Source organism: Balaenoptera physalus (assembly GCF_965194825.1).
Source record: "Balaenoptera physalus genome assembly, chromosome: 14".
Classification (NCBI taxonomy): domain Eukaryota; kingdom Metazoa; phylum Chordata; class Mammalia; order Artiodactyla; family Balaenopteridae; genus Balaenoptera; species Balaenoptera physalus.
Genome location: NC_138893.1, coordinates 83,997,078 through 84,012,829, shown reverse-complemented (window position 1 = coordinate 84,012,829; position 15,752 = coordinate 83,997,078). Strand labels below are relative to the sequence as shown.

Sequence of the window (15,752 nt, the reverse complement as noted above, 5' to 3'; positions counted from 1 at the left end):
ATATAAAGATGTTCATAATATTCCATTATCATTTTTTTTGATGTGGGCCATTTTTAAAGTCTTTATTGAATTTGTTACAATATTACTTCTGCTTTATGTTTTGTTTTTCTGGCCCTGAGGCATGTGGGATCTTAGCTCCCTGACCAGGGATTGAACACTCACCCCCTGCATTGGAAGGTGAAGTCTTAGCAACTGGACCGCCAGGGATGTCCCTCCATTATCCTTTTAATGCTTGTAAAAACTGTAGTAATGTCCCTTTTTTGATGCCTGATATTGGTAATTTGTTCCTTTTCTCTTGGCTCTTTATCAGTCTAAAGATTTATCAATTTTTATTGATGGATTTAAGAAAATAGCTTTTGGTTTCACTGAATTTCTCTACAGTTTGTCTATTTTCCTTTCATTTATTTTTGCTCTTAGTTTTCTTCTGCTTACTTTTGGTTTAATTTGTTCTTCCTTTCTAGTCTTTAAAAAAAACCCAACTTTTATTGAAACAGAATTCACATACCATACAAGTGAACAACTTAAAATGTACTATTTAATGACTTTAGGTATATTCAAAGAATTGTGTTTTCATCATCACAGTCAACTTGAGAACACTTTCATTAACCCAAAAAGAAACCTAATGCCATCACTCCCTAATTTCCCCACCCCAGGCAACCACTAATCTGCTTTCTTTTTTAGATTTGTCTATTCTGGACATTCATATATATGGAATCATACAATATACAGTCCTCGGTGATGAATTTCTTTCGCTTAGTTTATTTTTAGGGTTCATCCATCTTGTAGCATGTATCACTACTTCATTTCTTTTCTTAAAAAAATCTATTTCCTATTTATTTATTTATTTATTTATTTATTTGTTTATTTGTTTGTTTGTTTGTTTATGGCTGTGTTGGGTCTTTGCTGCTGTGCGTGGGCTTGCTCTAGTTGCATCGAGCAGGGGCTACTCTTCATTGTGGTGCGCGGGCTTCTCAGTGCAGTGGCTTCTCTTGTTGCAGAGCACAGGCTCTAGGCACGCAGGCTTCAGTAGTTGTAGCACCCAAGCTCAGTAGTTGTGGCTCGCAGGCTCAAAAGCACAGGCGCACGGGCTTAGTTGCTCCGTGGCATGTGGGATCTTCCCGGACAAGGGATCAAACCTGTGTCCTCTGCATTGGCAGGCGTATTCTTAACCACTGCGCCACCAGAGAAACTACTTCATTTCTTTTTCTTGCTGAGTAATATTCCCCATTGTATAGCTTTTCCAGCTTCTTAAAGTGGAAACCAGGTTATTAAATTTGGACCTTTCTTCTTTCTAATGTAGATATTTGGTGCTGTAAACTTGCATCTAAGCACGAATTATTTCCATCATACTTACTAAAGGTTTTCTCTATTTTTCTAGTTGAATACATTTATTTTATTATTACTTTTTTTGGTTTTTATAATACCTTTAATGTTCCAAGAAAAAAAGGAATAGGATGAAGAACATGATATCTGATGAATACATCTAGCAGGCTCAACTGTTATACCACCTGAAGATTTTAAAGACAAGTTCTTCAAACCAGCACTTCATCACAATGAGTACATTTCCTTCAGCTGTTCTTGGTCAAGTGACTTAGATCAGGGTTTCTCAACCTTGGCACTACTGACACTTGGGACTAATAATTTTTTTTTGAGATGTAACTCACATAACATTATATTAGTTTTAGGTGTACAACATAATCATTCAATACTTATATATATTGCAAAATGATCACCACAGTAAGTCATTAACATCCATCACCACACAGAGTTACACTTTTTCCATGTGACTTCTTTATCTTATAACTGGAAGTTTGTACTTCCTGACCTCCTTCACCTATTTTGACCCCCACCCCCATCCCTCACCTTTGGAAACCACTAACTCTGTCCTCTGTATCTATGAGTTTAGGTATTTTGTTGTTGTTTTATCTTTCTAGGTTCCACATATAAGTAAGATCATATAGTAGTTATCTTTCTCTGTCTGACTTATTTCACTTGACATAACATCCTGAAGGTCCATCTCTGGTGTCACAAATGGCAAAATTTACGTTTTTATGGATGATTAATATTCCATTGTGTGTATATATCACATTTTCTTTGTCCATTCATCCACTGATGGACACTTACATTGCTTTCGTGTTCAATGCTGCAAAGAACATGAGGGTGCCTATATCTTTCCGAGTTAGTGCTTTCATTTCCTGCAGATAAATAGCCAGAAGTGGAATTGCTGGATCATATGGTAGTTCTATTTTTAATATTTTGAAGAACCTCCATACTGTTTTTCATAGTAGCTGCACCATAAATACACTAATTTTAAATCTTTTTTTTGTTTTATACTGTAAATGTTAAAAGTTAAATATTTTTCTGTAGTTGCTGCTATATCCTATGGGTTTGATAATTAGTATTTTCATCATCTTTCATATCTAACTAATTTCCATTCTGGTGTCAGATGTTCATTCTCTAGATTTCTTGGGAAAGTGTCACAGGAACAATATTTTCTGAGTTCTTGCATATTGATAGATTTGTCTGTGCCGTTTATACTTAAAGGGTAGTTATGCTGGATATAAAACCTTTCGTTCACATTTTCTTTCCTTGACTACCTTAAATATATTTTATATCCATTTTCTTCTGGGATAAAGTGTTGCTGTCGACATCTACTAATGATCTAATTCTCTCTCCCTTATAAGTAATGTGGTCTTTTTGCCAAAATGCTCAAAAGAAATTTTTTTGCTCTTTAAAATCTGGTCATTTTACGAGTATGTATTGATGTTGGTCATTCTGAGTTGTTATTCTCTGGTACACAATGTGCTCTTTCAATATATAGTTTTAAACGTTTTTATTTTAAGAAAGTATTGTGTCCGTCCCAGCCTACTGATAGTGACGCTATTGGGTAGGAATGCCTGAGACACTTGCCTGGGTCCCTATTACTTGTGGGAGCCCCTGCAGATGTTTTCTGGACTGGAGCCAATGTTGTGGCTGGACCAGCCCTTGTGGTTCTTACTATGATTGCAGGGAGCACCTCAGCAAAAACCATCAGGGAACTTTGAAGAACAAGATTACTCAAATATCCTAGAGGGTACACAGCACTACCAAGGGCCACACAGTAGGTCACGGGTAGAGTGGGAGGGAGGGAGCACAAACCTGGTGGTCTGCCTTTATTAAGTTCTGAGGGTGGGGTGCCTGAGATTTTGTGGGTTCACTCTTTATTGGCAAGCTTCAAGTATAAGAGTGGGAATAGGGCATGGGAAGTGAAAAGCAGGTATGCTCCAGTGGTCATTTATCTAGGACACAGGGCTTTCTAAAAGGGAAACTTCATGTGTGGGGCAGCCTGATTCCTTATCTAGTTGTTTTGCTTGTAGCTGTGTCATATAGCTGGCAATATGGTTATTCAAGATGGATGCCTTTGAAATGGATGTCTCAGCACTCAAAAGCTTAATGTCAGGCATACTACAGACAATTTTCTTGAAATATAACTTTTAAGCATGATTCTCTTTACTTGGTTTTGTTGTTTATTTAGGGATTCCCATTATCTCTGTTAGATCTTCGTTGCTTATTTTCAGTTTCATTTTCTTTTGGATTGTTTTATTAATTTCTTTTTTATTTTAAAAACTGTCTTCCTTTTTATCTTTTATTTATCCATTTATCTGTTGATGGACACTTGGGCTGCTTCCACCTTTTGGCTCTTGTAAATACTGCTGCTATTAAAGTGAGTGTACAAATAAATATCTTTGAATCTCTGCTTTCCTTACTTTAGGATATATACCCAGAAGAGGACTATATAGTGGCTAAACTATTTTACATTCCCACCAGCGATGTGTGAAGATTCCAATTTCTCCACAGCCTCACCAACACTTGTTATTTTTTATTTTTTGTGATAATAGTCATCTTAAAGAGTGTGAGAGTTTATCTCATTGTGGTTTTGAGTTGCATTTCCCTAGTCATTAGTGATGTTGAGCATCTTTTCATGTGTTGATTAGACATTTGTATTTCTTCTTTGGAGAAATGTCTATTCAAGTCCTTGATCTTTTTTTTTAAATTGGGTTATATTTTGTTGAGTTATGTGGATTTATTTCTAGGCTCTCTATTCTATACTAATTGTCTATGTCTTTATGCGAGTATCACACTATTTTGATTACTGTAGCTTTGTAGTAAGTTTTGAAATCAGGAAGTGTGAGACTTCTATTGTTACTCCTTTTCAAGATTATTCTGGCTATTTAGGGTCCCTTTTGATTCCATATTAATTTTATTTATTTATTTTTTTGAAGTATAGTTGATTTACAATGTTGTGTTAATTACTGTTGTACAGCAAAGTGATTCAGTTATACAATATATACATTCTTTTTTTCATATTGTTTTCCATTATGGTTTATCATAGGATTTTGTACATAGTTCTCTGTGCCATACAGTAGTAGGACCTTGCTGCTTATCTCTTCCATATATAAAAGCCTACATGTGCTAACCCCAATCTTCCAATCCATCCCTCCCACAACCCTCTCCCCCTTGACAACCACCAGTCTGTTCTCAATGTCTGTGATTCTGTTTCATAGATAGGTTCATTTGTGCCGTATTTTAGATTCCACATATAAGTGATATCATATGGTATTTGTCTTTCTCTGTCTAACTTACTTCACTTAGTATGATAATCTCTTGTATCCATGTTGCTGCAAATGGCATTATTTTGTTCTTTTTATGGCTGAGTAGTATTCCACTGTATATATGTACCACATCTTCTTGATCCATTCATCTGTTGGTGGACATTTAGCTTGTTTCCATGTCTTGGCTATTGTGAATAGTGCTGCTATGAACATAGGGGTGCATGTATCTTTTTGAATTATAGTTTTGTCTGGCTATATGCCCAGGAGTGGGATTGCTGGATCATATGGTAATTCTATTTTTAGTTTGCTGAGGAACCTCCATACTGTTTTCCACAGTGGCTGCACCAACTTACATTCCCACCAACAGTGTAGGAGGGTTCCCTTTTTTCCTCACCCTCTTCAGCATTTGTTATTTGTAGACTCTTTAATGATGGCCATTCTGACTGGTGTGAGGTGGTACCTCATTGTAGTTTTTTTTTTTTTTGAAAATCCAAATTGATTTAAATTCTAAATTTCCCCCCTTTCTGAGCTTGGGCCTACTTCAGGCTGGAAAACTAGCAGCAGTTTCTGACCCCTCTGGGTTGGGTCGAGGAGAGGTAGAATGGGGGAGAGAGCAGTGGCCAGTGGTGCTGTAATTGGGCCATCATGTGGTGATGGTTGTCTGTGGAGGTGGTGTGCACAAGGGGGGCCCTTCTGCTCATTGTAGTTTTGACTTGCACTTGTCTAATAATTAGCAACGTTGAGCATCTTTTCATGTGCCCATTGGCCATCTTTATGTTTTCTTTGGAGAAATGTCTATTTAAATCTTCTGCCCATTTTTGGATAGGGTTGTTTATTTTGTTATTGAGTTGTATGAACTGTTTGTGTATTTTGGAGATTAAGCCCTTGTCGATTGCATCATCTGCAAATTATTTTCTCCCATTCTGTGAGTTGTCTTTTCATTTTGCTTATGGTTTCCTTTGCTGTGCAAAAGCTTGTAAGTTTAAGTCCCATCTGTTTATTTTCATTTTTATTTCTATTGCCTTGGGAGACTGACCTAAGAAAACATTGGTATGATTTACGTCAGAGAATGTTTTGCCTGTTTTCTCTTCTAGGAGTTTTATGGTGTCGTGCCTTATGTTTAAGTCTTTAAGCCATTTTGAGTTTATTTTTGTGTATGGTGAGAGGGTGTATTCTAACTTCATTGATTTACATGTGGCTGTCCAACTTTCCCAGCACCACTTGCTGAAGAGACTGTTTTTTTCCCATTGTATATTCTTGCCTCCTTTGTCAAAGATTAATTGACTGTAGGTGTGTGGGTTTATTTCAGGGCTCTCTCTCTATTCTGTTCCATTGATCTGTATGTCTGTTTTTGTGCCAGTACCACGCTGTTTGGATTACTGTAGATTTGTAGTATCTTCTGAAGTCTGGGAGGGTTATGCCTCTGGCTTTGTTCTTTTTCTTCAGGATTGCTTTGGCGATTCTGTGTCTTTTTTGGTTTATATGAATTTTAGGATTATTTTTTCTAGTTCCATGAAAAAGGTCATGAGTAATTTGATAGGGATTGCATTAAATCTGTAGATTGCTTTGGGTAGTATGGCCATTTTAATTATATTCTTCCAATCCAAAAGCATGAGATATCTTTCCATTTCCTTGAATCATCTTCAAATTCTTCTATTAATGTTTTATAGTTCTCAGCATATAAGTCTTTCACCTCCTTGGTCAGCTTTTATTCCTAAGTATTTTCTTTTTGGGGGTGTGATTTTAAAAGGTATTTTTTTTTTTACATTCCCTTTCTGATATTTCATCGTTGGCATAAAGAAATGCAGCCAATTTCTGTATGTTAGTCTTGTATCCTGCTACCTTGCTGAATTCGTTTATCAGTTCTAGTAGTTTTTGTGTGGAGTCTTTAGGGTTTTCTACATACACTATCATACCAGCTGCATATAATGATAATTTTACCTCTTCCCTTCCAATTTGGATATCTTTTATTTCTTTTTCTTGTCTGACTGCTGTGGTTAGGACTTCCAATACTATGTTGAATAGAAGAGGTGAGAGTGGGGATACTTGTCTTGTTCCAGGTTTTATCAGGAAGGATTTCAGCTTTTCACCAGTATTATATTGGATGTGGATTTGTCATAAATAGCTTTTATTGTCTTGAGATCTGCTCCCTCTATACCCACATATTAATTTTATGATGGGTAAAAAAAAATCATTGGGATTTTGATAGGGAATATATTTTCCCATCCTTTTGCTTCCAACTTATGCATGTCTTTAGATAAAGTGAGTCTCTTTAAGACAGCATATACTTAGGTCGTGTTTTTTATCCATTATGTCAATTTACGTCTTTTGATCGGGGAGTTTAATCCATTTACATTTAAAGTAATTACTGCTAGGGATGGCAAAATTACTTTTGCCATTTTTTCTTTATATCTTACAGCTTTTTTTGTCCCTCATTTCCTCTATTACTGCCTTCTTTTCTGTTTACTTTCTTTGTAATGACACGTTTTGATTACTTTTCATTTCCTTTTGTGTATATTCTATAGATACTTTCTTTATGGTTAGCACGTGGACTACACATAACATCCTAAAGTTATAACAATCTAATCTGAATTAATACCAGTTTCTGCAACCCCACACAAAAAACTCTACCCCTTTACAGATCCACTCCCCTTTATGTTAATGCAGTCACAAATTCAGCTTTATATATTGTACTCATTAACATATTTATAATTTTTTATGCATTTGTCTTCTAAATCCTCTAGGAAAAAAGAGTGGAGTTGTAAACCAAAATCACAATGTTGATTTTTCTGTTGTTCCATATATTTACCTTTATTATAGATATTTATATTTTCATATGATTTCCAGTCAATGTCCAGAGTCCTTTTAACTTGAAGCATTTCTTGTAGGACAGGTCAAGAGGTAATGAACTCCATCAGCTTTTATTTATCTGGAAATGTCTTAATTTCTCCCTCATTTTTGTAGAATAGATTTACTATGTACTATGATTATAATATGTCTCAGGGTTTTCTCTGAGTTTATCCTACTTGGAATTCTTTATAAACTTCTACAAATTTGGGAAATAATTGACAATTATTTTTTCAAATGATCTCTCAGAAATTTTCTTTCTTCCTCAGGGATTCACATAATGTATATATTGGGCTGTTTGATGGTGTCATGTAAGTCCCATTGGCTCTGTTCACTTTTCTTCATTCTTTCTGCTCCTTGGACTTGACTTGATAATTTGAAATGACCTGTCCCCAAGTTTGCTGATTTATTCCTCTGCCTATTTGAACCTGCTGTTGAACCCCTCTAGTGAATTTTTCAATTCACTTATTTATTTTTCAGCTCTAGAATTATTGTTAGTTCTTTTAAACTAATTTCATAATTTTTATCCTTTTGTTGATATTCTTATTTTGTTCATATATCGTTTTCTGGCTTCTTTTAGCTCTTTGTCTATGTTCTCCTTCAGCTCTTTGAGCATATTTAAAACAGGTGTTTTAAACTCTTAGTTTAGTACATCCAGTGTCTGTGTTTCTTCAGGGATGGTTTCTTCCAATTAATTTTCTCCCTCTGAATGGGAGAAATGAGAAATGTTTTCCTGTTTCTATGTATGCTTTGTGATTTGTGTGTGTGTGCTGGGGGGGGGGGTGCTGAAAATTAGGTACTTGAAAGAGTAGCCTCTCCCAGTCTTTGCAGAAGAGCATATTTGAATCCTTGGGATCAGCATGGGGTTCAAGGTCTTTTCTTGGCATGCATCTTGCCTGGACCTTTGTTGATGCTTTTCTCCATCTCCCCATATACATGGCTGCTTTTTAAAGTCTTGTTTTCCCTGGAAGTCTCATCCAGCCACTTTTCAGGGCCTTCTGTTGTATTCCACTACTTGTAATCTCTTGCATCAGGCTACTCCAGGTCTGTAGTTCCTCTGCAGCTTTAACAAGCAGTGTCTGATGCTTCCCAGGGCTTTTTCCAGCTCTACCCTTTTCCTTCTGAGCTCTGAATTAAGTGAAAAAGACCAGTCCTTCATGCAGCTTCCAGACAGATTAAAAGGTTACAAACAAGATCTGCTCTGCTCCTTCTGGTTAAAGATAAAAACTGGGAATGGGGCAGCTACTTCCTCCCACCTGTGCTGTACCAGGTTTGGGGTGAGGCAAGGTTAAGTAAAAACACTGTGAAATTTCCTACCACTTTGAACATGGCTTTTTCTTAACTTGGCTTTCACTTGGTTAATTTAAACCTTTGGCTGTTTTCCAGACCTCTATAAAGTTACTTCATCTAGGCTCTAGTTGCTGGTTTCATGTTTCCATGGGGGAACAAAGGTCTGGAGCTTCCTAGTCCACTAGCTTCCTCTAGAACCGATGTTCTTAAATATGTCTTATACCAACAAGAATAAGTCACATTAAGTTTAAGTGGTCTTAGAACTAGAGGAAATGTTGATCCAAATCTATCACCTTAAGGATAGTATGTTGATTCCTTGATACATTATATGCTAAGCTAATTAATATTCTGAATTGTTTTTGCCATTATGCCATGACATAAAAAGTCTGCTCCCACTACCCCACCAAGATCCAAACCACAGATATGAAACTCTTTAGTGCTGTTAAAAATGTAGAATCAAACAAAATTTGTACTGTTCTAGAGCAATGCTATTTAAAGCCAGTTCTCACTGAGATATAAGGAGCTTGTACCACAATGTAAATAACACACTGCTTTCTTCATCTTGATAATCTTGCTATGAAAAAAGTCAACTGAACAAAACCATGTAGTTATGGATGTACTGTATTTACATTTTGATGTAATCTCCTTATCTCATTGTGGAACAGTAACAAACCCCATGGCAACTCTTTTGCAAGCCACACTCTAAGTAGGACTGTTTCAGAGCACTTTTAATGATTGCCTTACTTCAACTTTTCCATAGACTATTTTCCTATAGTTGCAGAATTAAAAAGGGAATGTGGGAAAGATAACACTGATTATTTTTAATAAGAACTTTTTTCCAATCTCATGATAAAAATCTGAAAGGTGTTTCATGTTACAGAGCCTTAACTTTTGTGCCTTTTAAATATAAAGTAAAAATAGAACATAACTTACTTTATAGGTTAATTTAATTATTTCATCTTCTAAGAGTTAACAACTATAAGGTTATTTACATAATATGATTTAACCCATGAGATATCCAAACCCATGTAAAACCTATATTGCAATGGAGCTTAATTACGTTTATGACTTTAAGGTAGATATTAAAATAATAATTTTGGCTCTTTGTAGACTTAAATAAGTGAATGCCTTTTCTAGAAGAAATTGACTAAAGATAAAATTCACCTCCCTAAAAAGCCATGAAATGTCAAGGTGTACATCACTCTACATATTCTCTTTAAAATGTTCTATTCTGAATCTTTTAAAGTGCTTGGCCTAAAACAGATTTGTATTATAAACAAGCCTGTTAGGAATTGGAACAACCAAATGACAAAATTTAAGGATTTTCTTTTTTCAGATTTTAGAGCTCATTTTATCTGTGATTATCTTGTTTTGTACAACTGCCTTCAATAGAACAGTGCTGCAATGGGAATTCAACAAGGCCTCAAAAAGAAGGATATAAAGACTACCACTCCTTTTCAGTGGTTCCTTTTATTTAAACTTTCACATTTGATAAAACTACCTATTAATTTTTTTTTTTCACAACTTAGTCTTCCTGCATCAAAATGTATATTTAATTGAAGGCTACATTCACACAGAAAGTAAACTTCCAAGTCCTCAAATAAAAGTCAATAAAGCAGGCAGCCAAGAAATTTATGGTTCTACTACAGTTACTTTTGCAAAACTCATTAGTGTGGTAGAAAAATATCCAAGGACATTAGGAAATTGGAATATGAAATCTATTTCATTCTGATAAATCTGATAATTTAATAAACAGTACTCTCTAGTGCTGACAATTCATTCTTATTTCTCTAAGTTACCCAATACTGCTCCTGCTAAATAACAAACTTTTACCCCAGTGAAGTAAGTGCTGCCAAGAGAAGGGATTGGTTCTCGTGCTGCTGGGCATCCAGACTAAGATGTCATTTTTCTTTCCGCTTTCTCCTAGCAATCTCCATTTCATAATTCTGTTTATTCCTTCTCAAGTGATTTAGTTATTTAATCATGATTGGGTATTTGTTGTTGTTGTTATTTTGGTATTACACTGTAAGTTTCTTAATGGCAGCCATCTAGTCATTCAGTTGTTTAGCTCATTAGGCCCTACACATGGGTTGTTCATTTTTCAGCTATATGGACTTAAGTGGAAACCTGGCATGGAATTTACATATAACCAGCAACACATGACTCTGTAAGGATATTTAGATTCTTCTCAGCAGCAATAATATATATCTTATATACACACACATATATAAGGTATTATATTTTTATATGTGTGTGTGTTTACTGCTTACAACAACTCTTCTCAATCCTTTTATATTGCAGTAACCATTTTATTATAAATTAACCAAAGTATATGGTTGGTTGTGTCTTTCATTACTGCATTTACCATCTAGCTTTCTGAAGAATCTTAAAGTCACTTCATTATTTTTAAAAATAATCCTAGTAGGTTATTACATAGTTATGACATTTACTTACCCTGCTGATTGAGTGTTCTGGTGGATACTTCAGTTAACTCCAGTTAACTTCAGTTAACTTGGTGATACTGGTGATAACTCATGGTTAAAGTTAATGAATGATGAAACTTCCAATCTTAAAGGATGGACACTTAGGGTTGGTGAGGAAACCACAGTTTCCACATTTTCCAATGATAGCTCTAGCCCTCATTTATTTTAAAGTTCAGCATAAAAAAAAAAGGATTGCAAAGTTTGATACTGGAATATTTTTCTCCTTTTCATTTGGAAAGAAAAATAGTTGGTAATTATGAAACTTGGGAGGGTTCTGTAAGACCTAACACTGACAAGAGTTTACCAATCCCTGTGTGGGGTTTGGGGTTGAATATAATGAAATTTGTAAGATTATGGAATATGTTGTTTCCGTGTGAAATAGGTATTTTTTATTCTACTTTCTAAAACATGTGGCAATTAAGGATTAGTATCCTTTCTTTGAACACCCATTTTATTTCTTCAATTTTGAATTTACATTGCTTCCATCTAAAAAAGATTTTTAAAAAAATCTGTGGTCACAAAATCTGATTAGATTAATGAACTTAATTCTCAATATTTCTTACTAAAGTACTTGTAGTGGAACAAAGGATAGTTCAGAGAAATAAAGTTCACAGTTCACTGTTTTAAAAAACTGGTGAAGTAATACCCTCTTTCCCAGAGAATTAACCAAATTCTTCCTTATTTAAATACTGCATAAAGGATAAAGAGCCCTTATGTGAACTATGATTCACCATAAGAAATATAAAGGTTAAAGGGTCAATTAACATACTTCATTAGGTTCAGAGCTTTCTACTACCATACCATGTATTTGAACAACAGAAAATCTTAAGTAGCATTACTGTAAAAACTCCATAACCATAGTAATAAAGTTGTAGAGCTCCCTTTGAAGGTAACATATTTTGATTGATTAAATATCTGAAAGTTAAAAGAGCCTTAATTTTCTACCATAACAATGTGACTTTAGAGTGAATGAAAATCAGGAGGATAAATCTAAGTCCTAATTCTAAAGAAATAACCTGTTATTGCTATAGCACACATTCACATTTAAATACGAAAAATACCACACAGAAAACGGAAACATTTAAAAAAAAAAAGATTTAAGATCATAAATAGGTCACTGTTGTCACAACACATTTCAGAATTGAAAAAACAAACATTTTGGCTTTTTAGGAAAAACTCCTTTTTTATCAATTCCCTCATCATTGAAAGGACTTGTACATTTTAAAATTTCCAGTCTCCTAAGGCACGATATTTTTTAAATCCGAATGCCAACATCATCATCCCCCGCTGTAGGTAGCTGAAATAAGAGGCAAGGAATTAGCACTAAGAAAAACAGTAAAATTTTTTGGACAAAATCATCAGTCATTTAAGAAAAACAAGAAACAGACTAAGTCATGATCATTTTAGTTAAGAAGGCCCAGTCTTTTAATGTAGGACCTTCTGTTAAAAAATTTTTTTTAAATCAAAGTATTGTAACTCAGATTTAATTCACCACAGAGGAGCTAGGAAAGAAAGGGATTGGTAAAGTAAAGCATACTTTAAAAATGACTTGGGAGAAAAAAAAATCAAATTAGAATAGCATATGGAGGGGCAAACATTGTATGGAACCCAGTTTACAGGGCTAATTTATTCCTAGTCTTCAGGCAGATCCAGAAGGGAGTTAAAACTAGGTAAACATAATACCTAGGTACATACTATATGGCATCTGTTCCTTAATCACACGGACCAGTCTAGCCTACCACCCACCAACTGAGATGTACTGAAATACTATAATCAGATGTTTAAATAGTATTTTTTATCCAACCAAAAAAAGTTCTTTAAAATATACCATAAATGTAAAAATTCCTCATTTTTTTACCCTGCCTTGCTTTGTCCTCTGTGATACCAAATGAACTTTAAGGTTTCATATGTAAGATGTGGTGTTTTAAGTGTTACTTTTAAAAGAAAAAAAAAAAACCCCACAAAGTTAGTGATTGTCCACAGATGAAACATGGGATGAGGTTCATGACTGAATCAATCATGGAGTGTTAGTCAATTGTAAACTCTTCAAAGTTAAGACTGGGAAATGTGTGTATCAGACACATTAGAGTACAACAGGAGAGAAAGAGAAGTCTGTTTGTCATTCCAATTCCGACAAGGTGCATGGTCTTCGAAATTCCTGTCCACGTTCATGGAGCCATTTATTGGATACTGTGAAAGAAAATAATATATTAATGTCCCCCACTATCTAACTAGTATTTAATTAACTCCTAGGAGCTAGGACTATAATGAAGTTTCTACATGGGCTAAAAAAGTTCAAGACCAAAACCAGACAAAGACAGATGCTACTTAGGCTGTCTTTTTAAGAACTTCACTAAATGCTGGAAATAAAAAAGATTTTATATATATGTATGTACATTTGAGAATCTGTGCATGTGTATTTCCTAAAGTTTCTAATGTTCAATGTAAGACTTGAGATGTAGGTACAGACAGAACAAAACACTGTTTTACTTGTTTGCAAAATACCACTTCTAATACAAAGACATTTTAAAAGTGAACACAACTCTATGATTAATCTCTCATATTATGTGCTCATCAAGTTTCCTTTGTTCCAAGATACTGTTTTTTAATATACCCCAAAAGGAATTAATTTCTTTCTCCTCCTCCTTCTATATCATAGAACCCAATCAATGGCATCAACATGTATAAGATATTTAAACTAGCACTCATTAATTCTTAACTACTTTGTTACCTTTCTTAACCCGTGTATCCAATCTTTTATTCATCAAACCCTGCTGATTTTACTTCTATGATCTCTTCAATCTATTCTTTGCTCTCCAAACTTTTTGCTGCTGCCTTAGTCCAGGCTTTTATCATCACCCATTTAGACAACAGAAAACAGCCTTCTAAACTCATCTCTCCTCCACTAGCCTCTCTTCATTCTAGTCCAGTGGTTCTCAAACATTAGTAATCATCAGGGGAGTTCTTTTAAATCCTGATGGTCAGGTATCACTCCTTAATCTTGCTATGTCCAATACGGTAGCCTCTAGACACATGTAGCTACTAAGCACTTGAAGTGTGGAATGTGGCCAAGTGACACATACGGAAATAGATACATGGGGTTAAATAAATCTATATAAAAACAAGTTCACCCATTTCTTTCTTTTTTTTTTTTTTTTTAATGTGGCCAGTCCTATACTTGCATGAACCTGAGAGTACCTCTCTAGCCTCATATGATTCCTGGCCCTGGTCCCTAACATGCCTGGAAAACTACTGCTCTATCTTCAAGACTAAATATAAAAATTAAACTTTGCAGAAGCCTCCCTAAATGTAAGTAGTTACTGTCTTCTGTTTATATCTTTGTATTAGTATCTACTACAAGAGACAACTGTGAACCCCATGAGAGGAAGATTCAACTTTGAGTAAATTAACATTTCTTAAATAAGTGGAAATAGTGTTAAAAATGTCATAAAAAATCTGATCTGCTGAAAGCAAATTTATATTAAGATCAGAAACTTGCTTGGTTGAATCCCTTTCAGTGTTAAAGTCATAGTAGGCAAATCTGTCAGGATTTTTTTTTCACTTTCTTTTAAGATGTAAATTATAATTATTTTTAAATAAGAGACAAAAATCACAAATTCTATTAAGAGAATATAGGAAATATTTACCCCATTTGTTTCCAACCAGCACTGGACAGGCTGCATGCCGTGTACTATAATCTCCTTCTCCACTGGCAAACAGATTATACCAGAAAACAGCAGTTCCCTGTGGAAAACAATACAAAATTATCCCCAAACAAAGTATCAGGTTATTGCTTTTTATAGTAACTAAATTTTCCTCTGTTCTATGGAAATAATTCTCTATGGCAGCACTATATCTTCCTCTAATATAGTTCTGAAGGTATCATATAATCTACAAAATTTTGGTGATCACATGAAAGCATTAATATCAGCGTTACTTAACAAAAAAGTGTATTTGCCAAAGCTAACACATCTTACAATAGCAAGTATCATATGGAACCCATTTTAGAAATGAAAACTTCTAAATACTAATCCCTGGTTGTTCATACCTCTAGGTACTCATGGGTAAATTGTACAATATCTAAAATTTTCCCTAGACATAATGTCTTTAAGTATACTACCTTTAAAAATGTTATTTACTACTTAGACTATGAAATATAGGTGCATATATTCCTCAGGGAAAAAAATACAGAGGACCCCCCCCTCCCAAATTAAAATAACAAACTAAGCTTACCTTTTTGGGCCAAACACTAGCTCCTACTTCAGGAAAAACAGTGGCTCCTCCTGCTGACACATCACTCATCTAATAAGAGATGAGAGTATTATCGAAAGTGCTGGTAGAATAAAGTTAAACATGCCACTGTGAGGTAGATTTGATACTAAATACTAGAATGAGAATATCTGGACTTCTACTTACATAAATGGGTTTGTGCATGCTAGTCAGTTTCTAAAAAATACTATGCTATTTAGGTTTACATAGATATATAAAAGCAAAGGAAAGATGAAGTTAGCAAGGGAGATTGGGGTATAATTTGGGATAG

The 15,752-nt window shown here is 34.7% G+C and overlaps 1 protein-coding gene and 1 long non-coding RNA gene across 4 annotated transcripts in view; both read right to left on the bottom strand.

The window, feature by feature from the left end:
* Positions 1 to 15,752, bottom strand: part of LOC309642731 — a 414,473-nt gene that overhangs the window by 317,473 nt on the left and 81,248 nt on the right. The gene's annotated exons all lie outside the window — the stretch shown is intronic.
* Positions 12,289 to 15,752, bottom strand: part of P4HA1 (prolyl 4-hydroxylase subunit alpha 1) — an 87,031-nt gene continuing 83,567 nt past the window's right edge. For all 3 annotated transcript variants that reach the window (XM_082424518.1, XM_082424517.1, XM_082424519.1), the window contains exons 13-15: positions 15,446 to 15,514; positions 14,860 to 14,956; positions 12,289 to 13,402 (exon numbers count right to left, since the gene is read on the bottom strand). In XM_082424518.1, the coding sequence (XP_082280644.1) occupies positions 13,332 to 13,402; positions 14,860 to 14,956; positions 15,446 to 15,514 (237 nt within the window). In that variant the 3' untranslated portion in view covers positions 12,289 to 13,331. The remainder of the gene's footprint in view (positions 13,403 to 14,859; positions 14,957 to 15,445; positions 15,515 to 15,752) is intronic.